This window comes from Mugil cephalus, chromosome 15 (genome assembly GCF_022458985.1).
Source record: "Mugil cephalus isolate CIBA_MC_2020 chromosome 15, CIBA_Mcephalus_1.1, whole genome shotgun sequence".
In the NCBI taxonomy this organism is placed as follows: Eukaryota; Metazoa; Chordata; class Actinopteri; order Mugiliformes; family Mugilidae; genus Mugil; species Mugil cephalus.
In genome coordinates, this window is record NC_061784.1 from 15,530,332 (window position 1) to 15,556,182 (window position 25,851).

A 25,851-nucleotide genomic window follows, 5' to 3' on the forward strand; every position below is an offset into this window, starting at 1 on the left:
CCGTTTAAATAAGTAGAGGTAACACAGAACGCTTCGAGACCTTCAGCTGCCGTTCACGTGCGCATTCTGATTATACACTGAATTATGAGAACAAGGTTTATCAAGCTGAGCCACTGGATTATCTCGCCAATTTGTGTTTTAATAAACGGCATCAAGCTCGACTGAGGGAATCAGAAAACCGCAGGAAGATAGCTCGTACGGCCTTTCAAAATAAAAGCATCTGTCCTGCAAGGCGTATCCTGTGAATGGGGTTAATGGAGCAACACTGGAGGAGTAAAACACTAAATCAAACATCTGAACGAACGGTTGAATCCCTTGATGCTGGTTCTTTCGTGAAAATGTAAAATTTAAGTATTTCTTCCTGTTTATTTCTCCATTAAGTTCCACAGTTGTGTAGTGGAGGTTCAAATGCAGAGTTTTCTAATGACTGGGAGCTTTGCAGAACAGTTGGCGCCTTCCAAATTGTAAGACAGAGTTTTTCTTTGTGGCTCCCTGCAGCGTAATACCACACTGTGCGCAGAGAGCGCGTTCACTCTCTATAATTTAATATAATTACTCTGACAGCAGCCGAGCGTTGTTTAGGAACAATTGTGGAACAGCTTTAGGGTGAAAACGGCTTCATGGTGAGCTCTACAGTTTACGTGAAATTACCTTCTCTTCTGTCTTCTGTGCTAATAATTTGGATGAACTATTTTTTACAACTGAGTGAGTATAGAGTGTATATGACTATGGTGACAGTAAAGCTTAAAGCTTTTTGTTGCTCTTTAGAGTTTCTCACATACACGATTCACATAAGTACTTAAGGTGGACAAAGAGCATACAATCAAATAAATGAAACCCAAGTATTACACTTCTACAATATTTAGTCAAGAAAATGAATCATTTCCACATATCTGCATGTTATCTCCCTGTGCAACAATAATCATCATCAACTAACCATTCATCTTTTTCTTCTTTGAGCGTTCTTTTGTAGAACCACTTGTGTTCTTGGGCTTGTTGTCTTACAGTCGAGTGACCATTTTGTTCTGGTTGTCAGCACCCCACCAACCCTGGTGTGCACTCAGATATTTCCTTCAAATGTTCATCTCTCATTCAAAACAAACAATTCTAGTTTGGTTGAAGACAGGAAAACAAAAGGCATGCCAGTCACAAAGGGATAACAGTCATCGTAAATCTCCTCCATATGTTCACAATCTGTCTGAACTGTGGATTTGTGGAGAAAAGTCAAGGCGCCCTTTGAGGACTGGGGTTTTATTTTGAAAGTCACAGCCGGATGTTGCGTCTCTCCCGTGGTTGCACGGAGCTTGAAAAGAGCCGGTCCCCACAGTCAGAGTGAAAGTTGTCTCCGCTCGGAAAAGCGGTGAGTCGGGGTCTCGCTAGTTCGCAACCGCCGCTGCTTTTCACACGCACGCTTTCTCCCGGACGAGATGAGGCGGAAAGAGAAGAGGCTGCTGCAGTTCGCTGGGCTGCTCATAGCGGCTCTTCTTTTCCTCCCCAACGTCGGACTGTGGTCTTTGTACCGGGACCGAGTGTTCGACAACTCGCCCAACCCGGTGGACGGTCCGGGCGGCATCCTCCAGATACAGGTAAGAGGCGCTCGGTCATAATTCCCCTTGTTATGCTCTTTTTCAAACTGGGTAACTGAGAGTAAAATAGGTGAAAAAAAAAAAGAAAGAAAAAAAAAGAAAATCCCTGAATTCACGTTTTTCTCAATTTAAATCACTTACATGGGTGAAGTAACCGTAACAGAAATCACTATGAGAAAGTCCAGAAGGCGCAGTCTACTGGTTATAGAATCAGGACCATGGACAGCGACTTAGCACTGTACAAGTTCAGCACCGTGGAGAGCGCATAGACTTCAGGATCCCAGTGTCAGCCAGAGAGACTTAAAGAGACTCAAGTAAGAAAATCCAGTCATTCAATTCTCATTCATAGTGTATTGGCTGATTAATTGTAAATTGACATGTTTTGAACAAGTAATGCAGTAATTTAAAAAAAATAAAAAGTTCTTTCTGAAATTTGCTGGTGCTTGGTGTTTGGCATTTAAAATTTCGAACATCAGATTTATCCAGCATAAACAACTACAGGCACGTTTATTTAATACATGCTTTAATTTCAAATTGCAATTCTTCAGTATGTTGTCTGGGATCCTGAGCATGGGGAAAGAACTGCCTCACTGATGTTAACTCATCCATTAACTGATCTGTTATAGTAGTACACGGCACATGAAGAACAATGAGGAACATCCAATACAGGCTGCCACCGTCATAAAATTGTCTTTAAACTACTTTTTTTTTCAACAAATTCCTCCTTGCTGGCAGTCCTTTGGTAATAAAATCGATGTACTGTAATGTATTTTCTCTTTAGTGCCAGTCTTGGTATTAAACCACAGAAACTATAGCAGGAAATACTTGTATAACCAAATAATCTAAAGTATTGTCAAATGAGTGATGTTAGGCATCTGTTTGTTTGACTTTCCCGACACTTCTCTGTTATCAAGTAAATATTTAAAACGGTAAAGCTGACAATATTAGAGCTACTCAAATATATACGTGTAAACAAACTGCAGAAAAAAATTGCCAGTGTGGATAAATGATACAAGCTTGAAGCGTGTCGGGCACTGAGGCAGGAAACTCAAAACAATAAAATAAAAACAAGCGCCGCTTCAGTTTCTCTGTAAGAACTAAATTGGCAAATGTAAAACTAGCACCACAGCGCGTTGTTTATGTGCAAATTCATGCATTACCAGCCGCTATTAAAGCACTTCGCAATGCCTGTATGTTCAGTTAGGGATCTTTCAGCATCAGGGTCCTCATCATGACTTTCCTCTTATTGACGCCTGCATCGATTTCCCAGTTCCATTCCCACTGTTTCGACAGAGCAGATGAGAGAAGATGAGAACGAGTGATTAGAATCGATTGCCTGCCGACTACCTGACTTACTGGCTGTTTTTCTTTTTTCTTTCTTTTTTCTTTTTTTTTTACGCAGCAGATAAGTGTAGCTCTTTGTATCTCTTCTGTGCACCATTTGTTTTGCTCTGCTTTATTGTGCCGGAGTATTGAAAGACAATTGGACTTTGGAAATTAGATTTATTTTCAAGTTTGAAATGCAGGTAGCATATATTCAAATATATTTCAAAATCAATGGAAATTTGTATTTATTGCATTTGTATTCTATTAGCTGTAACGATCTCTTTTTGGCAGAGTTTAAGCCTCAGGTATTTTGTGATATGAATCAAATTCCACTTCATCCATCTTGTAGTAGAACTCCTGCTCCTGCATTCCCATCAGGCGAGATTAATGTTGGAAAACCTTGCAAAACGTTTACAATTTTTCAACCTCCTGACAACTCAAGGAGGCTGAAAGATTGCGGGGCCGGTTGTGTCGATGTTAATAAACACTGTGCGTGGCCAGCGCAGTGCAAGACGCATTCATTTAGCAATTCATTAGCTTGTTCCGCAAATATGATGCATCATCTCCTCGCCTTCCTCGTGTTGTTTAGCACCGCTGCAAAGTTGTGAAGTTGTACTTACTAGCGTAGTGGAACGGTCAGACTTAGACGGTGTCGTGAATTAGGATCGGAGTCAACTCCCACTTGACATTGAAGTGTGATTATTTCATAGGGGACGGTATGAACAATCAATGAAACACGCTGGTTGACAGTCGGCCATAAAGCAGCGCCAACGTCTCGTCGCATTCTTAGCTTTTAATAACACAAACCGTCCTGTTCGCTGATGGAGAATAGCTGTAGGCATTATTTTCTTCTGTTTTTCCTTGTAAACTTTTAATGGGAAAAGACAAATGGAACAAAGGACAAATAAGGGAAGAGAAAGCAACAATATGTGTGTTTGTGTTTGAGTGCTGCCCGCGGGCTGTTACGGCTTCACTGAACTAGATAAAAATCAATACCCTTATCCCCTTCATGCCCCCCCCCCCCCCCCCCCGCATAAGACTTGTTAGTGACATTTGTAGCTGATATTTTCTTCCCCCTTGTTGGCTTCTGTCTGCCTCACTCGAAGACAACACACAGCTTAAACCATCGGAGGATGATCAGAGCCGATTAAATACAAACAGGATGAGCCGCAGCCCCAGTCACACACAGTGTCTCCCGCTGAGCCATTAGATAAAACGGAATTAAAACGAACGACAGTCGTATTGTTTACTTTCTTCGAGATTTATTTGCCCTGACAGGAGGACAAGAGGGTTTGTTCTTTTAGCGGTGGCCTCGTTAGCGTTTACAGATTTTGATTTATTCAACATCGGATCCCTACGGTTCGCCCCGGAGCTTCACGACTTAAGGAATTTGTACTTTTAACACTTTCTCATTTGAACTCAAACCCAAAACCTTCTTCACTGTGACGCCATTGCACAGGATTTAGCCTTTTATCGGGATGGAAGGAGCTGCGTTCCTCAAGAGGACAAGATTTCCAACCTTCCATAAACGCAATGGCTTAAATCCAGCTGTGGTTGAGTGTTTGGTACTGAAAAAGATCCACTTTCCATGTCCCATCATTCAAGGTAAATGACAACAACAATCACAACCATTGACATATTTCTCTGAAAGTATTAGAAAATGGTTTCGGCAAGTAGACCAAAGCGCCATGCTTGGTACAGCTGACAGGGATCTAGTCAGCACGCTGTGTTACACCTCAAATGACTGCAGGTGGATTGAAGTGACTGTTAGGAGGGAACAAGAGGGAAACTTGGAATGACTCGGCTTATTGGAGGCTCACAGTCAGATCATTAGACACAGTGCTACCACAACAGCTCCACCAGAGACACAGGAAGAGCCAGAGCCTTGGAAGCCAAACCAGCTTCCCTCACCCCATCATGGTTTTATGGTGGAAAGTTGATGTGGAGTCTCTCCACTGGGAACTGATTATGCTCCAACAAATATCTGCTGGATCAGGCTAGTCCCTTTGGACCCGGCTTCATGAGGTGATGGTGGACAGAAAAGTAAGAATGATACAATCATATACTTCACTTGAACACAGTGGAGTTGAATGCCGTGCAGACCCCTTTCAAAAAAACAAAACAAAAAAAACCCTCCAGTCTATAGAACAATAGGAGCATTAGTAGCTGGACAACAAACACCACTTGAATCTTGATTCTGAGATATGTAAATATGTGATCATACATCTCATCTGAGCGCCGTAAAGTTGAATTTGCTTACCGCCAAATGGCTGTTATGGGCAAGTGAGTTGTCTGTTACGAAATATATCGACTGCAGAGTGTTTTTTTTTCTTTCCTTGCATCAGTTGAAACACGCTCCATGGTGAGCTGAGTCAGGCCCCGCCAGGTTAACGCTGGCAGGCAGAGGGTGTTAAATTATGGAGTTTAATACACAAACAAGGAAAGAGAAATGTCACTACAAAAACACTGCAATCACGACAACTGTATCCCTGATGAAAATGAACTTTTTAACCAAAGGCGGCTCTGAACATTTAAGCTTCTCTTGACTTTTTCCGCTGCTCTAATGAATCCGATTCATTGACACACAATCTCAAACTGATCCAAGAAAACCAGAACTCTGCTGTTTTTAACTCTCTGTTGGACAAAACGCAACATAACGCTTATGCCATTCGCTCTGCTCATACCTGCGCTTGTAAATAAGACCTCGTTTGCCCTTCTGTTTAGATACTTGCCTTGAAGTGTTTCATTCTCTCCGCACTGATTTACTCAGGACAGTAAAACTGCCGCTATACTTTTTCTCTACATGACAGTTAACAGGTCCTAATGTGGCTCCCTGCTGCCCTCATTCCCGTCTCATCTGCAGTTTAACTGCTTCGAACGGGGGATGCAACGGAGAGATATGAGCGAGAGATTAGTTTAAAAATGTCTGATGGATGCTGCTCCGGTTCTGATTACAAACCTATTCACCGTTTTAGTGTCCCGTCAGACCAAGCCAACCAGTAAACAGATTCGGGGTCGTTGTCATCTGATGAAAGAGGCCGTTCCTCTCCGCGGGATGTTATCTTCTTTCAGTCAGATTCTCCATTTTATCACTGGCACGAAAATGTTTCATTTTAAAAAGCGAAAGCCTCTTTCGCCACACCTTATATAGAAAGAAAAATGGCCTCAGTGTGACAGTCAGCAGCACAGTGACAGCTCTTTCTGTTCAGCCGTTTGATTTTCTCCTCCTAACCACACCGAGCATTGATCGCTGTGGTCGAGGTAAAGACCGACCGGCCCTCAACAAAAAACGTAGCACGACTCCGACTCGGCGGCGCAGGGGCGAGTCTGCTTTAGATGGGGTAGATGGGCCGACACTGGGAGGAGGAGGATTATGCGAGCACAGGTAAGCCACATGGGTCCTTTTAGCTAGTGGAGACATGTTGACAGAAGCCAGGCTCAGAAGCAGCGAGCGGAGGGAGAGGTCTCGCATCTGTAGGCTGAGATCTGCTGACAGAGGGGCTTTCACGCTGAGGGAGAGAGAAGACTGCAGGTCTGTCGCCGCCGCTGCCACTGCTGCCGCTGCGACAAAGAAATAGAGTTTGACCTTTGTCGCTGCAACAGTGCTTTTTACTCAAAACTGCACTTAAGATTCTACAGCGTGTCCATGCGCCTAATTAACTTACAGTTTTGTGTAAAGGTGCTGCAACACTTGCCTGGAGCACTCAGCCTCAATTGTAATGAGAATATAAGTCTCCATTTGGATTTCACTGTGTGGCATGTAATGAACCCATACAGAAAAAAAAAAAAAAAAACTAAACAGGCTAATTGTATAGTCCCACATCCGGAGTGCAGTTGGTCTTCCATCCATCAACGCATAAAGCTCGGACAAATTCCAAAAAAACGACTGTGGCAGAAACTTGGTCTTGAACCCCTCCATTGGGATCTGATTAAGCTCAGGTAAAGACCTACACAGCCAAGACAAATGTTTTGGGCTGAGCTTTTTGCGGCAGAAATGCGAGACGTACACGTCACCTGAGCGCCATGGAGTGACTCTGATTGGTAGGAGGATTTTTTTCTATGTGTCGGTTGAAATGCTGGTTCCAGCAGTGTGTGCATCCTTTTGAATAGAATGCACTCAGTTGCCACTTAATTAGATACAGGGAAGAAAGGGGATTTAAGTGACTTTGATCGTGGTGTGGTTGTTGGTGCCAGACGGGCTGGTCTGAGTGTTTCAGAAACTGCTGATCTACTGCGATTTTTCACGTACAACCATCTCTAGGGTTTACAGAGAATGGTCCAAAAAAGAGAAAATATCCAGTGAGCAGCAGCTGTGTGGAAGAAAATGTCTTGTTGATGTGAGAGGTCAGAGGAGAATGGGCAGACTGGTTGGAGATAACCAAGTAACCAAGGAATGCAGAATACCATCTCTGAACGCACAACACGTCAAACATTTAAGAAGATGTCCTACAGCAGTAGAAGACCACACCAGGTGCCACTCCTGTCAGCTAAGAACAGGAAACTCAGACTACAGTTCAACACAGGTTCGACAAAATTGGACAACAGAAGATCAGAAAAACATTGCCTGGTCTGACGAGTCTCGGATGTCAGGGTCAGAATTTGGCGTAAACAACACGAAAGCATGGATCCATCCTGCTTTCTATCGACGGTTCAGGCTGTTGGTGGTGGTGTAATGAGGGAAAGAACAGAATTAAGGCAGTTCTGAAGGCAAAAGATGGTCCAACCTTTTACTAGCAAGGTGTACGTAATAAACAGAATAATATACGTCCAATATATGTAAATGTGCTGAGTATAGGCAAAAATCTGTATCAGGACAGAATCTTGGGGTCGTACAGTGGCAAACAGGTCAGAGTTGCCCATACTGCACACTCATGAAAAAGTACTGTGCATCACTATAAAATATATTGTCCTGCACATTGTTGCAGGTAGGATTGCTCCCTCTTTTCTCAGCGTGCTCCTGAATCTGGTCTTCGAACTGAGCCATGAGTCGGGGGCTGATGGCGTGTTCCTGTCCGTCAGCTTTGCCCTTTGCGGCATCATGTCTGAGCGCTTAATGGTCACTGTACGGTGTTTGTGTGCCGCTCTTCCCTTCCCTTCCCTTCCCTGCCTGTCCCCCAGACATGATAATAAGGAGCTTATTTGAACAGCTCATGTGGGTTTGGATTGAAGCCAGTGAAGGCTGTGATCAAAGCAGTGCCAACACAGCTGTAAATTACCAGCAAACTCCCCAGAAACTCCATCACACCACGCCGGTGTGTGTGTGTGTGTGTGTTTGTCTTTGTTTTGCCTGATTTTGCTCTGGTAGATTTGGCTTCACTTGCAGAGGTGTAGAGATGTCCACCTTGTCAACACAAAGCCGATAAACCGAGTTCAGCGCGTCCCTGAACATGTGCGCACTCATTTTTTTATTATTATTATTATTATTATTATTATTATTGCCGCGGTTGTCTGCGTACTGCGCGCATGACACTCGCAAACACTGCGGGCTGAAAAGAGGAGTGAAGGTCTGCAGGGAGACAGCAAAACGTGTCTGCTGTTGTTGTACATCTATTTGTGGAGTCAGGGAACGATAAAAGGCCTCCACACTTGTGGTTCCAGGATTTTAGAACCTGGCAGCGGGGATTTGTGTCCACCCGGCCGAAAGGGCATTAGTGAAGCTGGCCGACGTTGACGGCTGATGAAAAAGAGTCTGAACTTCGTGGAAAGTTTCTGTGAAGTTCTGTGCTCCGCCAGTGACGCCACAGAGTGGCGCCTTCTAAAGTAACTACGGCCGCATCCACCAAATATTTGCGTTCGTGCACTGAGACAATATTCCCATGAAAGGAGGGAGGGCTGTGTTTGCATGCATCTCTCTTTTCACATCCAGTTAAACTTTCCAGCAGCTCATGTCAAATGTGCAAACGCAGCCCTCCTCTTTTCATTCCTTAAACAGCCCTCTGGAAGACGCCAGCGTTGTGATGCGCGCGCGAAAACTTGTCATGAAAGTATTTATTATTTAAAACAAGCTGTGTTTCTTCTTCCGACCAGAAATCCCTTTGTGTCCCTTCCCTATGTGCTCCAGACGTGTCCAAACAACACTCCTAAAATCAAGAAATGCGACATCCGAAACAGGCCTGATTCAGAATATTCAAGCAGTATGTGCTGTACCCGACACAGGGAATTTTGTGTGCACACGACGGTCTGTTTTTACATTGTGTATTTACGAAAGAGAAATGGCGCCGTGGTCTCATGACGATTTGGAAATACTCTCAAACAGCGTTGCTCTTGGGTTGTTTTTCCTGTTGACTCCTGAAAGCGTCTGTAGCGCTGCTTGTGTTTTATGAATCAACAAAACAAAAATTGACAGCGCCGCCACTTTTTATAACCCACTGTTTGTGCTCTTGATCTTAAAAACCATAGAGATTCATGATTATTTGAAGAGAGTAGGTCAAAACCCAAAGGAAACGACTCCAGACGTAACGTGAACTAGCTAAACTATCTAAGCGCTAGCTGGCAAAGTTCAATTGAAAGTCAAATGTCTACTAAAAATTAGATTTACTCGCTGATACTTTATTTAATCTTACATACATTTGCCCAAAGAATGGCACGTTGTCTGTTTCATTTGGTTTTCCTGTAGATGAGCTGCACAGATTGACACGATTTGTCGCTAAATCCAATATTGGTGCTTTTACGGTAATTTAAAAACGGACTGATACAAAACTCATAATCTTATTCCATGTGCCATATACTGTCTAAATTAATCGTTGGGATAGCATCATAATTAAGGGCTTGAATGAATGAATGAATGAATGAATCACCCCCCAGGTTCTCGTGTAATTTTCTGGGAAACTCTGATACGCACTCTGATACGTCTTCAACCTGGATTTTAAATAAAAAAGGATTAGACCCTTTATCTGCATTCATATTCTCTGGTCATCTCACGGAGACAACGGGGAGTCCAAACATTTTGTGAGACCCGTGATGATATCATAATCCGCCAATATCTAAGCAGATAGTCTGAGTCCGCAGGAGGCCGAGGACTCCTCCATGAGCCGTGGCCTCTCTCTGGTCCTCTGCCTGCTCTCCCAGCAGGACTCTGGATAATGACTCCTTTTGGGAGATAATGGACTGTGCAGTGGCCCCGCTGTGCTCCTCTTTGAGGGGTGTTTGGAGTGCCTCTCTGCAGGGGCCTCTGCCTGGAGGTCCCCTGCCTCAAGCTCATGTCTAGCTCTGACAAGACAGCGAGCAGGAGCCAGGAGGGATTTGCATGTGTTTCGCAACAGGGTTTTGCTCGCTCGCGGCGGAGTTTGGTGTAGGCACCGTGTTGCAGCGCCCGCGAAATCGTGGGAAGTTAAAACAGACTTTTTCTAAGCAGGAATAGGTCTTTCGGGGCAAGCAGAAGTTTTGTGTTCTGAGAAGACGGTGCAGGGGATTCTGAGCCTCCAGCACAGATTGACTTGTCTGTGAAGTGGCTAAAAAAAATCGAGGAAGGGGGGGAGGAGGAGCAGAAGGTGAGGTGGAACAGGAAAGGCAGGTAATTGTATCTCTGGGGGTCTGTGATCTGACAAAACAGGAAGGGGAAGGAAAAAGAAAAAAAAAGAACAGAAAAGATTTCGATTCTCGCTCCAAGACTTTGTCAGCTCTCTGCAGGAGGCCAGGAAACAGACGAGGGTGGTATTGACCCGGCGTGTTCGGACTCGTCCTCCTGAGAGGATGAATGGCCAGTTCTGCTCTTATCAGACTCACGGCTCCGCTGGTAGTACTGGTTTTCCCTCCGCGCTAGATAAGGAGTCAAATAGCGCCCATCAATCTTTCACTCCTCGCTCCTCCTTCCTCCTCTTTGTTTGGAATCCAAAAACGGCTAAAAATGAACAAAGCCGCTATTGGTGCCAGAACGCTGGGGACATTTTAAGCCGCCGTCTTCTTTTTGAAGGCGTCATAAAAGCTCAGCAATGTTTGATCATGTGGCCAGATTAACAATGAGGCAGCTGTGATATTGCTAGAGCCATTTCACAATTGAAACTAATATAAAGTCTGTCCCGGGGGAGGCACTGGTAGGAGGAGGCACGTTGCTCCTAAAAATCAAAGGTTTAACCTCAGCTGAACATAACAGTGCCCCATCTAGTACTGGATGGAAGTAGGAAGGTCACTTGGAAACCTTAAAAGCACAACATAAACAGGAATGTCACACTCAGTCAGGTATGAAATGGTTATTCTAATATCTCTATATTATGACTTCCACATTGAAATGTTAAGGTGCCTGTTCAGTTGTTTTTTCTGATTGACTTTCATTCAATCACAAGGGAAATTGCTTGGTCACAGTGGCTCAATCGCACAAAAAAACACGCTCTTGAAGACCCCCAGTAAAAAGCATCGTCAGTCCCCTGATTAACTTTCCGCTGCAAACGTTTTGTGGATGCTGCTGTAAATGTGCAGCATAGTTCCCGTGCTTCGCCACAGCATGAAATCCGCTTCTTGTTCGTTTGTTCAAGCTGCTCAGGTGGAAGCTTTTTTTTTCCCTCCACAGTTCTCTGGAGACAAAGCCGCCAGTAGCTTTTCGTGTAAACAACAGCAGATGTGTCTCAGCCGTTTCACAAATGGAAACACGCGTTTTGTACAGCTCTCCGGTCCAATGTTCATTTGTGCCAAGACACATTCTTGTCATTAACCCTCTGGAGTACGGAGTGCAATTGGCCGTTTTCGACTGACTTTTGGTTTTTACGGAGACGCTGAGTCTTTGCGTCCACGTCGTCTTAAATTGGTCACGTAATTTGGCTTGAATATTTGTTTTGAATTGTTGAAAGTTTGGTTTTACTCATAGGAGTCTTCCTCACTGTTCGTTGCTCTCAGTTTGTCGGTTACAGTAACAAACAAGGTTTTAGTGGAATATATTAAGAAAAAAAAATAGCACAAGCCTGCTTTCAAAGAAGGTGCAAAGGATTTGGAGACTGAGCAACAACCACCATCAGAGTGGATGAAAAACCCTGACACCCTAACCCTCACCATGTCGCCTTTTATTGCTGAAGTTTTTCCACAGTATTTTAGCAGAAAGTTTCAAAAGAGACCCGGTGGGGTCATTGGCATTTTCTCCCGACTTTGTTGTCACTTATTTCTTGGGAGAAAGGTTTCTCCCGCGTGCCGTAATACTTCAGTGGGAGAATAAAAGGCGCCGCTACAAAGCATCAGGCGGCACAAAAGGTGACAGCTCGGAGGTTAGCTTGGCATTTTCTTTTCTTTTTTTTCTTTTTTTTGGGAGGAGGGAGGTAAAGACCTTTACACATGCACATAACATTTAACAGACTCATTCAGAATAAGACTTGGCTAGTGTTTAATTTATTGTATTTTATATACAGAGTTTAATGTACTTAACACATGAAGAATAAAAGGTAAAAAAAAATGGTGGTCCACCAGAGGGTCTACTCTGGGCCACAGCATGAATTTAGTGCAAAATCTACCTAGAAAACTACAATATTTCATTTAAAATAGGTGCTATTCCTAATTCGACACAACACCAAGACCCAGAACTGAACAACAGGCTACAACATGCCCAAATTTCACTTATTTTTCATGATAATCTTTTTTTTTTTGTTTAAAATAGGAACTAAAACACTACAACAAATGGAAAATGTGTACAGGTCTACTTATAGGTGAATATTAAGCTGTTATGTTACTGGCCGGTGCGCTTGAGAAAACCAATAGGTTTTTATTCCAGAGCGGCACATGAGACACTATGAGTCTGGTGACATTCCTTATGGAGCATGTTTGAACCGAAACAGAGCAAAAATTAAATAAATAAATAAAGAATACATTGGCATACATTGGATAGTCCCGCAACCAATAACAGGAACGTAGGATGTGACATGGAAGGACTGACAGTTACCAGGGATTAAGTCACATAGGTCTTCAACACGGGATCCGTGGAGGTACTGCAGGGGGGGGGGGGGGTCACAATCTTTGGTTGATTAGACATTTATTATATATTTTTGTAATTTTCCCACACAAACTTAAAGAGAGCCTGTTCAGTCCCCAAGTGAAATCTCATGTATGTCTGTATGTTTACGTTTTACAGCAGTTGCACGGCCACACCACTGTTGCACATGTTTGAAATGAAAAAACATGAGTATTTGAACCTTCAACCATTTTTGAATAGCTTAATACTGAATGCAAAATGTTAATTATAATGTATATTTAACGTGATGTATATAAATAGCACTAGGCCAAATTTAATATAACACATATAGTAGGTAGGGCGTCACTGCTAAACCCCTCCATCAGTTTTGGGGTCCTTGGCCTGAAAAACTTTGAAGTCCCCTGCTTTAAGGTTATATTACTGTCAATATCCTTTAAGACCTAAACAGCTCGCTCCTCCGACAGCAGCCAGTTTGTGGTAAACTGATTAAGCGCCACTGTGCACGGATGACATCTTCTATCCATCACATTTGCCGTGGCGTTAAATTAGGAACACAAACAGTTCCTCAACACTTCCTTGGATGAAAACTTAGTCTCTCCGTTCACCTTTGAGCTGGCCAGACATTCAGACTAAACTCCACACAAACAACACGAGTCCATTCATGACTGGCGGTGTGTGTGTGTGTGCGTGCGTCTCACCTCGCTCCACAATGGGAAGGGAAATTAATTGTTGTTGTACTACACCATCAAACTCCGTCTCCCTCCAAGGTGCCAACTAAATCAATTGTGGTTTTTTCAACATGACATTACACACGCATAGAGAGTTCAGAGTGGAGCGGTGTTTATCTTCACCCGGGGACAGATACTTTGTAAGCAGCAAACATTAGATGAATGGACGAATTAGGCCGTTAAAAGGCTCCGCGAGAGTTAATTAGTGATCACTCAGGTGAAACCGGCCTCTTCCATCTCTCCATCTTGCCGCCCCACGCTCTGTCGTAAGCCGCACGCTTTGCAGGATAAAGCGTGAGTTTCCACGGCAGCCCGTCACTTATCGGACGCGGCGGTGTGTAATTGGCGATGGAGCACTCGATGGATATAATACATGGGTTGTGGTGCAACTCCAGCGCCTCCTTTACGTTGTGCTGCACCTTGAATAATGATGCGGTGAAGAGATTCACCCTTGGCCAAGCCTCGTTCCTCTGCGGTAGCAGCATCGCACAGCAGGGGGGGCGAAGAAAACATGAAGACTGCAATAAAGATGGATGAGTTTATTTACGTGTTAGCCCTGAGATAGACTGGAGACCTGTCTAGGGTGCAACCCGCCTCTCGCCCGATGACAGCTGGGATAGGCTCCGGCGACCCCCGCAACCCTGGTGAGGATAAGCGGTAGTAGAAGATGACATGGAGAGTTTATTTATTTATTTAGTTACTTATTTACAATTCTTCTTCGCCCAGCAGTGTAGATTCACTCTGTTGCTTCTTCGCTTGATTTGAATTCCACGCATTGCTGTGGATGTGACAGGTTCAGGCAAACCTAGACGTTGCATTCAGTGGCCTATCCATTGTTACATTTGCTTGTGTCAGATTTACTCATTGCCTTATTTTGTAATATCTTTATTATTATTATTATTATTATTATTAATATTATTCCTGCCTGAATCATGTCAGAACGAATGAGGAGTCAGGCGTTAAGAGACTCCACTGAGCTTCAAAGTAACACTCTATCCACACTTCACTGTCCAAATGTAGACACATTTGTAAGTTTCCTACAAACAATAGCTCCTAAAAGAGCTTCTTAAAGTTAGAGTTTGTTGTGAAAAATTGGATGCAGTTGTTTGAGTAACTGTAACATTTTAGCAGACAGGAGGCTAGCCTTGAACTCCCCTAAGCTTCACTTCCTCGTTGCAAAACCAATTGTATTTGGCCAGCGCCTTGCACACTGTATACAATATAATGTTTCCCACCGTCAGCGCTCACTGCTCTTGCTCTCACCGAGTATTATTTATTGGTGCACTTCCACTCCCGATCACATTGATAGTGGAGTGGCGCTGTTGAGCTCCTGCCGGCTCAAATCCTGTAAAGTGAAGAAGACCAACAGCGAGTGAGAGGATGCAGCGAGGTGAGCGGTGGCACACAGACAAACGAAAAATTAAAAAAAGAAAAGTTTGGAAATGATAAATGTCTTTGTATTTGGAGACATAGTTCTATGGCCTGGTAATGACCCATATCTGTATTCAAATAGTTCAAAGTGCCTCAATTATTTTTCTTATTTGAAGAAGGCAGATGGATGTTCAGTATAAGTGAAGCGTTACACTGAAAAAATGTGGTTAGAGCAAATGATTTCCGGCTGCTTCTGATTTTTTTTCCTCAAAATTCTGAAATTAAAGCTAGAACTAAAAAAAAAAGAAAAAAATTAAAATACATTCGCTTCAAATACAATGATTTTTAGTGGCCTTAATCTTCTTCCATATATAATAATATAATAACCAGTGGCATTCATTTTTCAAAGTTATTTTGAGATAGTATTCATTTTGCACATGCATGCTATATATAGCTATATACATACCTATATATGTACTCAAGGTACTGCAAAAATAACAAGTTTACTCACGACCCTCCACTCTGATTCAATTTTGGCCCTCCACTGGGAGGAATTCGGGCACTCCTGCCTCATTTATAAGATAGGGCCTTCCAAATCTGCATGTTTAAATAAATATTCAAAAAAATAAAAAAAATCTTTAAATTATTTAGACTGAAATGGGGAGGCTGATCTTCATCCTTCGTCTGCTGCTCGGCGCATCACACCGCTGACGTAATGTCATGTGACAGTGAAGTCAAGCCGAGCCGAACCGAATTCAATAGAACTGGAATGAATTGAAGGAAAATGAGTGTGCCTCGGTGGTGGGAAGGAAATTGATGTTTCACTAGAACGCTGGGTTAATGTGGTGTCCAGTTCCATTTCCTGCATATTAGTGTTGAGTGATCACGACAGCTTTTCTGGGAGTTAAATTCCCTTGGCTGTTTGTTCCCTGCAAGGTCCTCCACTACATCTGCTGCGTGTGGTTGTGCGTGTGAGAGAGAGAGCCAGAGCTCGAAGAAAATTATTATTATTCTCTCATCTTCCTCATCTCCAACCGTTTCTCACCCACACTCCTTCTCTCTTGTGTTTCTCTTTATCTTGTACTGCAGACTAATACACGGACGCACACACACACACAGAAAAACATGCAACTTACACCAAAGTAAACTCACACCATAATATTCACTCGCATTGTAAAAGTTTCCCATTCTCCTTGTCTTGTTTTTCAAGGTCTTGTTAGAGCAGAAAGCCTCAGAGGAATATCAGCACGATATGTGTTGAAATTTTAATCATAAGGAACTGGGCCAGCACAGCCCTGCTTCCTTTTAGTTGGACACGCACAGACGGACTTAATGCATGACGTATTTTATCTTCCTGTCCCCGAGATGAGTAATGTGTTCATGTTTTATGTACGCGAAGTTTCTGACCCAGAGTTGAGCTCAAGTGAAATTATCCACTGTGATTTTACCTGTTGCTCTCGCCTTGCGAAATGTAATTGTCAGCAGCCTGACATGTGACACACGTGTAATATAATTACATGCGAGCGTTGAGTTGTTAGACACGGAACGCTGACACGGTGATTTATTGGTGTCTGCCACCCCGGCTGATCGGCCTGGCTGTCTGTCTCTGGAAAGGAGAAAAACTAAACGGAGAACAGCTGCTGTCTGCGGTTTACACATGAACACACATGCTCCCAGTGCTCGTCATAGCGGCGCGTTTGACTGCGCCGCCGTATCAGCTAACAGCTCGGTTAATAGTACTGCATGCAGCCAGACGTGTCGTTCGTATTAACAACATTTGGCTAATTGCATCCTCCCACGGAGCTAATTAATTTACCATTGTGCTGTGATCCCGTAATATCTTGACTCACGGAAAGTCGTTTCGAAAGCGGAGAGAATTTCATAAACGGCTGCTTTTGCATTTTAATGCTGAGTCGAGAATAATAGCTTATGGTGATGAGGCGGTGGCTGAATATCATTTTATCATGTGGCACGAATAATAATAATAAAAAAAATAACCATTTTGGTTTTTCTCTCCTTTGTGTAAACCCCCAGCTGTCAGCAACACACTTTCGGAAGAAAAATAAAAATCATGCATGCTGGCTGGCAGCCTGGAGGCAGATTAAAGTGGAAATAAAGTCTGTTTTCTTCAGCAAATGCATGCCTTTGTTGAAAATATTAGCAGTGTGTTGCATTCAAGCGCTTTACTGCGCTTTTTACAGTTTAATATAAAAGATATCTTCCTCTTTTCCCAAAGTTTTGACTGTACGGATTTCATCATCATGGAGGATAAAACTTCAACAGGTTTTATCGTTTGCGCCAACGCTGTTTTGCGATAAATTCTTCATTGCAAGATAACAAGACGAGCAGTTCTGAATGATTCTGCCTCGGCCTATGTTCACATCTGTTTAAAGGATGTCTGCGTATGTTCTGTTCCCCTGCAGGGCTTGAACCAGATGCGCAAGGTCGCTCAGGTGGGACTCGATGGGGTGCGGCGGACAGACTGGCACGACTACGAGGCCATCAGGAAAGATGCCGCTCGCGTCGGTAGGTCCACGCCGTGCTGGTTTGCTTGGCTTGCAGAAATTAAAAAAAAAAGGGAGTATGTGCTACGTTTTAGCGGAAGGCCACACATGTGCGCCCGCCGCGGCGCTACAATTACACTGTCATTTTTCTTCTTCTCTTAATTCCCTCAAAGTGGATTTCTCTCTCAGAACCAGTGAGAATCAATGCTGCAAATAGTGTTCAGAGTTCATAATTAAACACAGTTAATCTTCTACAATGGGCATTGATTCTGCCTCAGGCCCTGACCGGGAAACATAGATTTGTCTTATTGTTACAAATGCAACACATTTACTATGCCTTTACTCTGTTGTATATGGAGAAAAATGAATGTAAGAAGTTACAAAGTGGTTTAGACCCAGAAAGATTATAAAAAGTCATTGTGGACAAATCAATAGTTTCAGACTATTTCAGGTAACTCCTAGCCTGGAAGCCTCCCCTAGCCCTCAAAACTTTTGTATGGAGTCACTGCTTTTGGGAACTGATCTTTTGAGCCATATATGTCATTTGAGCGTTTAAGTTGTCTGCTTCCCTTCACCAATGTTTCATTAAGTTAGGCCCACGACACCTCAAGAAGGCTTAACAGTGAGTTCTGGTGTCCAGCGTCCTGGAGTCACCCCCCTCCATGCTGCTACCACACAATCGTGTGACTTTCAACCGAGAGATTAGCTTAGCCCTACTACTTACTACTAAAACCACTCAGCTAACGTGTTTCCTCCTCAGCCACAGCCACTTGTTCACTCTGCTGCCAGGGACATGTTGTTTACTGCGACCCTCTGTTCTTTCCTGTGAATGCCCACCTCACACATTATTATTATTACCATAATCATTTTTATCTTACACCTATTTTCCTTCTTTTATATTTAAATCTAGTGTCTTATTTAACAAACTGGTTTTGGTTCCAGAAATAAATGGATCATTTTTTCTGAGGAGACACTCACAGATGATGCCCTTCCACAGATCAGATGTGAAACTCCAAGCCTGTGTGCATAAGAGAATTAATCCAGACGTCAGACCAGCTTCCCCACAAATATGTTTTTAGTGCGGATCTGGAGTCTCTCCGTTGGGAATCGATTATGCTCCTGCGTAGATCTACCAGGACAAAATCCAAATGACATGTTACCAGACTCATAAAAATCCATTTTGTCTCAGCTTTTTTCCTAGGTACACCAGGACGTAAAAAAAATGTCCACCTCTGTGAACAAACATCAGCCCCCGAACTTAAATTATTTTGCCGGTAAATATGAGCAAAAGCTGAGAAAAGTGATGATGCACTCTGAAGCTTGAACGTCTGTGAAATCCTTGCACTCGTTCTTGCACATTTTGATCCCAGGTACATTTTGATGTTTAATCTGTGCGTGAAAAGCAAAAACATGTGGGAGTGAGATCAGTGACTTGTTCTGAAAAGCGCAGCATCGCATTACAAAGTGTGGGTGGTGTCGTTGAGCCGGCCACCCTCGTGACTGCACAGAAATTCTCTGCAAACATTCTTCCACTGATTTAGCAAAAAAAAAATAAATAAAATAAATAAAGAGGCCAAAACTGCCTGAATGATGTGTCATTGCCAGTGGGATTATTGTCATTAAAGTATGTTAGTCAGTCACAAAGTCTAAAAGTGGACTTTTAAAATCTTCTCGGCGTCTATGTAACGTGTTGCGGGTACAAGTCAAGAGTTTATCTCTGAAATGAGCCATTAAAGTGGAGAGTTATTTTCCACAGTTATTACCTACAGGAATATAGACATAGATAATTTTTGCCTAATGGGACAGGGCAGCTCAGTCTGATTTGACGCTCTCCTCTGATATATATAGAGGCACAAACACACAGCCACGTATGGACGCTATATAGATGTGTTTGTGTGCAATGACAAGTGCTTAATTTGATGCTCTTGTGAAATGAGCTCAGGATGCCGAGAGTTTGTGTGGATATAAGGGTCGTTAGATAGCGATTACGTGAGAACTTGTGTCCTTCATATGATATTAAACCGAATATCTCGGGGCTTGGGCGGGGGGGGGGGGGGGGGTTTGAGTTGGGGTTGCTCTTTTAATGTCCGCCCCGTCGTTCAGTTCAGCTCGTGGGATGGTTTGCGATAGCTGCTCCAGTTCGATAAACCTCCTCGCACAAATCACCCGTAATTGACCAAGTCACGAACACCACATGTCAGGACAATATCCTGCCAATTATTTCAATTAGAGGAGCCTAATTAATTTCAAAGGGCTCTGGAACATAAGCTTTGTGCATCAAATGTCTGTCTAGATTTTCAGTCTGAACACTTGCTCCCGAACTCTGCCATTACCAAGAGGATTCTGCATGCAAGTACGTTTTTCCTCACACTTGCTTGTATGGGAGTTGACTTCATCGGTTAAAAAAATGCAGTTTATGCATTTCCATTCTCACTTATTTTAGACACTGTGTGAGAAGCTGTTTTCCATATTTCCTCCTTCGACTATGTGTAAATCGGTCGGGCGCAGCATGGGCGGCACCTTTTAATGTGCAGCCCTGTTTAACATTTATGTTTTCAGTAACAGCAGTCTGACTCATCTCTGCCCAGCCTTTATCGCACACTGTGCGTTTCTGTCGGCGTATTCACATGAGGTCACAGATGTATAATATAACAAAGAACATTATATATCATAGGATGCCCTCATGAAACATGGAGTGTTTCAAAGCACGGGAGCCAAAGCGGTTTTAATTTAATGTTAATGATGGTGAAGATGAAGATAAGTTGACGACGCTGGGTTCTGTTCAGGCCGCTGCTTGGGGCCCCAGGGGGAGTAGGAGGCCCCTCATGGGCTAAATTAAAACTACGGCAGTGGCAATGTGCTAAGTTTTGGTACAACTCAGTCCTGTAACATGTCGCGTGTAAGCTTCTTTAAAGCAGTCGAGTATGAATATAGTGCTCAAATTCAAATGGAAAAGAAGTTATTCTACTAGGAGTAAAAAGAGGAGAAAATAAATCATGACGGTGTGAACCAAGGTAAACACAGTGTCTGGAGCTTTCCCCGTCGCTTTTTAGAACACTAAAGAAAAAGATGAGCTAATTTGCACGAGGTGTTCTGTTATATTTAATAACTAATTTTTATTTATTTATTTTTTTTTTTACCAAAGACTCCAATAGAATCACCTGAAAATGGGATTTAAAGAGTTTTAAAGACATGGTTTATTATTGCTAAGCAGATGCAGATGCTCGGTCAGAAATCTAAGTTTGAGCGTCACTGAGCTCAGACCTATTGTGTCTCATTGTGAGATGTTTATTCAAGCTTTCGTGTAATCCCATTTAGAATACTATAATTCTCTCCACAGTTGTTTTAGAAAATCGTCCCTGGATTAATTCCGTATGGGTCCATAATGTGGCTGCTAAATATCTCATGTGACTCAGAACACTTTACTTCCTGTTAAGAGCCAACGAGCCGGAAGATAACACTGATGCAAACGTCCGTAGCAAAAGCAACTGGGCGCGTTTCCTGTGCATAGACCGTAGATTAATCACGAGATAAAATATGCATACGTGTTTTGCGTTGTGTCCATGAATCCTGAACATAAGCGCAGTTCTGTTTGTGTCTTCTAGGTAACGGCGAACAAGGGAAGCCGTTCCCTCTGACGGAAACCGACCAGGTGGACCAGGCCTACAGAGAGAACGGCTTCAACATTTACATCAGCGACCGGATCTCACTCAACCGCTCGCTCCCTGACATCCGCCACGAGAAGTGAGTCTTGTGTGTCTGTGTTTGTGCCTCCAGGTAAATGGATTCCATCCAGAGCCGGAAAGCTAATTTGGAATGTTTTGGTTTGTTTGACTAATTTCCTGTGTAAATCTTTGTTGTTGTTTTTTTTTTTTTTTTTTTTTTTTTTTTTGTCACGCTGCATTCATCTTATTTTATTACGCAAATTAGACAAGAAAGCAGCATTATATTCAAGAGTTAAAGATCAGAGTGTTCACAGGAATTAATGTGCAATGAGGCTTAAAATACAACAAGGACGAGGAACAGCTTTAAAAAAAAAAAAAAAAGAAACGGTCACAGTATCAGAGGTTGTCCTCATTCTTTCGAATGCCTTCAAATCTAAAAAGGCCTTTGCAATTAATTATGCAATAATCATGTTCGTGGTTTGGGATTAAACATGACAGGTGTGATTTCAGTTTGCAGCTTGCTCGATCCGCTGCCTCGCCATAAGTCAACACCGTCTCTTTAATCAGTTCATCTTTGAGAGAATATCAGGTCACCCGTCAGAGGTGGGGGAGCTCTGAGCCAGTAAGAAACCAGAACTTGCCTAGACTCGAGTCAGCTGTGTGCCTTGTAGCGGCATCGTGAAAGGCTTTTAAATCACAGCTTTTCGCGGCACGGCAGCAGTGGTGGTCAACAGCCGTTCATACGCAGCTGTCCTGCAGTCCCAAGACACGCGAGGCGTGCGTGCTGCTCTGTTGTTTCTTTTTTTTATACCCCTGAGATTTATCCTGTGGCCCCGGTCTGTAGTCAGGACCAACACATTCAGGCTGACATCTATTCACACTTGCGTTCACACCTACGTCCCCCTATCCGACACCGTTACGCTCCCGGTGCGCTCAGGTCCGGGACAACATCAGAAGCAGCATGTAAACATCAGATGTTCGCATGACAGCTGCTGTAATCAGAGCCTCGCTTTAATGTGGCTGTAACCGAATTATCGGCATGTAAAGGTTTTAAGCGGAGGGATGCTGTTGAGGAATGATGTCACCCTCCCCGGCTTCCATCACTCTCCTGTGACCAATCACACGGACACACCTGCTCCCACATCCACCACCACCCAACCCCCCTTCCCTCCCCCCAGTCAGCCCTGCAGGCAGCATCTGCCTCTCGGTGATTGGCATGTTGTCGGTGCATCGGCGGCAGCCAGTCCCAGGCCCGCGGCTGACACATTCGATTTCTGCACGCTGACGAGATTTAATTGAAGCGCGCGCTCTCACACACACGCACACACACACACACACCCCTTCATCCCCAGTGGAATTGGACAAGGTTTGTTAAGATTCAGCGGCCGGCCGCCTGTCGATCACTCAGCCCCGCCTGTCTCCCGGTGTTCATATTTGAATGAATAACACGCAGGCCGATGTTCAACACGGACACTGATCGACTGACAGAGCTCAGGACAAACTTTCTCTCCCGCCTCCCGTCAGTGCAGACGCGCAGCTCTCCTCCCACGGCCGGCACCTCTGCAGGGGGGTTCGGCCGTTAAGTTTCAAGGTGACGGCTGTGACCCGTCATCGGGGCGCACGTCGGCGGCCCGATAGCCGCCCTGTGCGGCAAATAATGACATTAAGGCTGCTTCTGGAGCAGGAGGAGCGTGTCAGCGGCGTCACCGGTGTGAGCAATGAGCTCCTCGTCGAACAGCTCGAATGAAGGTCTTTATATTGTGAAAGGTCAGAATGTACATGTAATGATTTTTTTTCATCACACCTCTAAAAAAAAAACCTTCCAGAGCATAATTTATTGGCCTAAAGTAAAATATTAAGCATCGACCAATGGGATGAGGCTTCTTTTTTTGTTAAAAAGAAAAATTAGAAACACGTAATAAATAGCATGACAAGTGAACGTATTGGTCAAAAACTGAATTAGTCTCAACAAAACCAAAGGATCCTCTAAAAGAATAGACACCATCAGCTCTCCAGAAAGTTGAGATTTAAAAAGTGTGTTTTGGGGTTTTGTGTCACAAATCAGTTACGTGATCTGTGCGTATTTACAGTAACCTGTAAAATGTGATGAGTAATTTCGATGGATACCGCAAATTTTAAATCCAGACAAACTTCACCGCCTCTCGGCCTGGAGCCCCTCGGCTGGGAACTGATTTTGCTCCAGCAAAGATCAGTATGTTGCACATTTTCACTACAGTTAACAGACAATACAAACATTTGTTGTCACACACTTCATTGCTCTGATCGGTTTATTGGACTATCCAATTGCAGGCTAAGAATTTTTGCACGCTTTTCATTTTTCTCTGTATCGGTCAAAGCAGGCACCGTAATAAAATCCTAAAAGAGTGTTACTAGACTCACATACTAATGGGAATTTAGTCTGGCTACACCAGGCAAGTATATGTATAATCAAGCATATGATTACCATCATTTATTATATAGTGAACAACATACAAGGACACGGCCTGCACTAAAAATGTGCATGTGCGTCAATATGAAACGGAAACGAGTCCTTGAAATCGATTTTATTTTATTTCCCCTGAAAAGAGAGCAAACATGCCAAATAAACAAAATGATAATTAATTGAATGTTGGTTTCAGAGAAGCTTGCGTTTAGATTTCAGCGGACTGAAAAGCGGGAACACATCCATTTCAGCAATACATTTATGTATCACTTTAGTGACCTGAGATCAGTTTGAAGATGCAACAACAGGATGGAGGCTGAGGAAGGATGAGAAGATGTTCCTGTCCTTTCTGGAAAAAGGAAAAAACACGAGATTGGAACTGAAAGAAGGGACGAATGAGAACATGTTTCTGTCTTTATGTCGTGTGTGTGTGCAGCTGTAAACAGAAGCTGTATGCGGAGAAGCTGCCCAACACCAGCATCATCATCCCGTTCCATAATGAGGGCTGGTCGTCGCTGCTGAGGACCGTTCACAGCGTCCTCAACCGCTCTCCTCCTCAGCTCATCGCCGAGGTCATCCTGGTCGACGACTTCAGCGACAAAGGTGCGGCGAGATGTTAATGAGGGAAAAATCTGCTAAGAGCTGACTGAACCCAGCAGAAACTAAGCTGCTATTGGTGATATCAGTGATTAAAATGAGCTTTTCTGCAAACTCGGTGTATATACGGCGCCAGTCAAAAGTCTGGACACACTTCCTCATTCTATTATTTATTAAATTCCTAAATTGTAGATTAATGATGAAAAGATTAAATCGTTGCAGGCACATGCGTGCAATGATGAGATAAAATAATGCTTTAATTTATTCCACAGTGGGGGAAAGACGGGCCGGAATACGTTTGAGATTTTAGCTTCTTCAAAGTGGCCACACTTTGCTTTGATGACAGCTTTCGCATTCACGACGTAGTCACGTGGGATGCTTTTCCATTTACAAGTACGCTTTGCAAGGGTGAATTTGTTGCTTCTCGGTGTGTTTGACACACAACATGATGTGTTGCTGCTGTTCTGATCTGTATGTTTCGACTCAGTGAAGAGAAATGACAGTCCAGAGTTACTTTGAGAAATAAAGGCCGGTCAGTCTGGAAAATATCCAGAACATTTGGTGTATCCTCAAGTGGCAAAAAACATCAAATGCTGTGAACAAACTAACAAGGAAAGGAAAACAGAGAGTTACCTCTGCTGCCGAGGTGAAGGTCATTAGAGTCGCCAGCCTCATGCGCCATTTCCACCTCTGCGTCAGTTTGTCAGCCCAGACCCTACACAGACCTCACACAACCTAAAGTAACATTTTTACACTCAGAGAAGACGCCACAGGGGGTCACGTGACAAGTTCATTTTTGATTCCATCTTCAGCTCATTTATAAAACACCATTCGATGGAAACATGTACAAACTGCACTTTAAATTTCAGAAGCATCGCATTTACTTTGTGAAAAACTGTAATGGAAACGCCGCCACTGTGACACAGGCAGAGAGAGCTGTGATTGATCTGCTTGGTAGTAGCATGTTTCCACTTTAGTGTTTCCAGCTCCTTCTCCATCTCCTCAGGTTTCAGTTTGGTTGTTTTGGTTCAATAAGGATGGAGCACATAGAGGAAAAGTCAACTGAGCAGGTTCAGAGACACAAATATTTGTGCCTCCAATCAAATATATGACTCGTCTTAGGAAAGAATTCGGCAAAAGCTTCAGTCGCCATTGTTGAAAGCGAAGCGTCAGAATCATAGGTCCATTTTTTTTTATTGTTCCAGCATCCCCAAAAGTAAGAGTTGGAAAAAACTGTTTCTTTCGGTTGTTTATTTCAATGTCTATGATAAAATGACAAAAAACAGCACAATATTAGAAAGTATGTGGTTTAAACATAATATTTTAAGGAGGATGGAGCATCCCTCTCCCCCTTTGTGCATTGCAGTGGTATGATCCACCCTCTCGTTCACCCCTCCCTCCCCCACGAAGCACGCGCTCACTCGTCAGGTTTGTCTGACCGTCTCCCGTAAGTCACTCAACACTTTACAGTCATTAGCGTTGATTCATTGATTCTTGATGAATGCTGAATTTATCGCTTATTAACACGTTCGATTGTGACGACAGCCGGACCATTAGATAGCAGTCACTAAAAAGCACTGTGTATAAAATCCCGTTACCCAAATCTCCCGAGACTCACGTCACGTATGGCAACACTGTAGGGTCAAAACAGTGTAACAGTGTGGCTGACTGCAATTAGCAACAGCCCCAACTTTTCCTGTTGTTGAGTAGGAGTTTGCTAACTAACTCTGGCAAATTAATAG

At 43.4% G+C, this 25,851-nt stretch overlaps 1 protein-coding gene across 2 annotated transcripts in view; it reads left to right on the forward strand.

Annotated features, from left to right (window-relative positions):
- The first annotated feature begins 1,318 nt into the window (after positions 1-1,318).
- The window catches only part of LOC125020673 (polypeptide N-acetylgalactosaminyltransferase 10-like), a 66,902-nt gene continuing 42,369 nt past the window's right edge, over positions 1,319-25,851 (forward strand). The window contains exons 1-4 of one of the 2 annotated variants that reach the window (XM_047606088.1): positions 1,319-1,586; positions 17,324-17,426; positions 21,010-21,148; positions 23,949-24,115. In XM_047606088.1, coding sequence (XP_047462044.1) covers positions 1,428-1,586; positions 17,324-17,426; positions 21,010-21,148; positions 23,949-24,115 — 568 coding nt within the window. In that variant the 5' untranslated portion in view covers positions 1,319-1,427. Of the gene's footprint in view, positions 1,587-14,887; positions 14,920-17,323; positions 17,427-21,009; positions 21,149-23,948; positions 24,116-25,851 lie in introns of those variants that run through there. The other variant, XM_047606089.1, reaches the window with a different exon arrangement.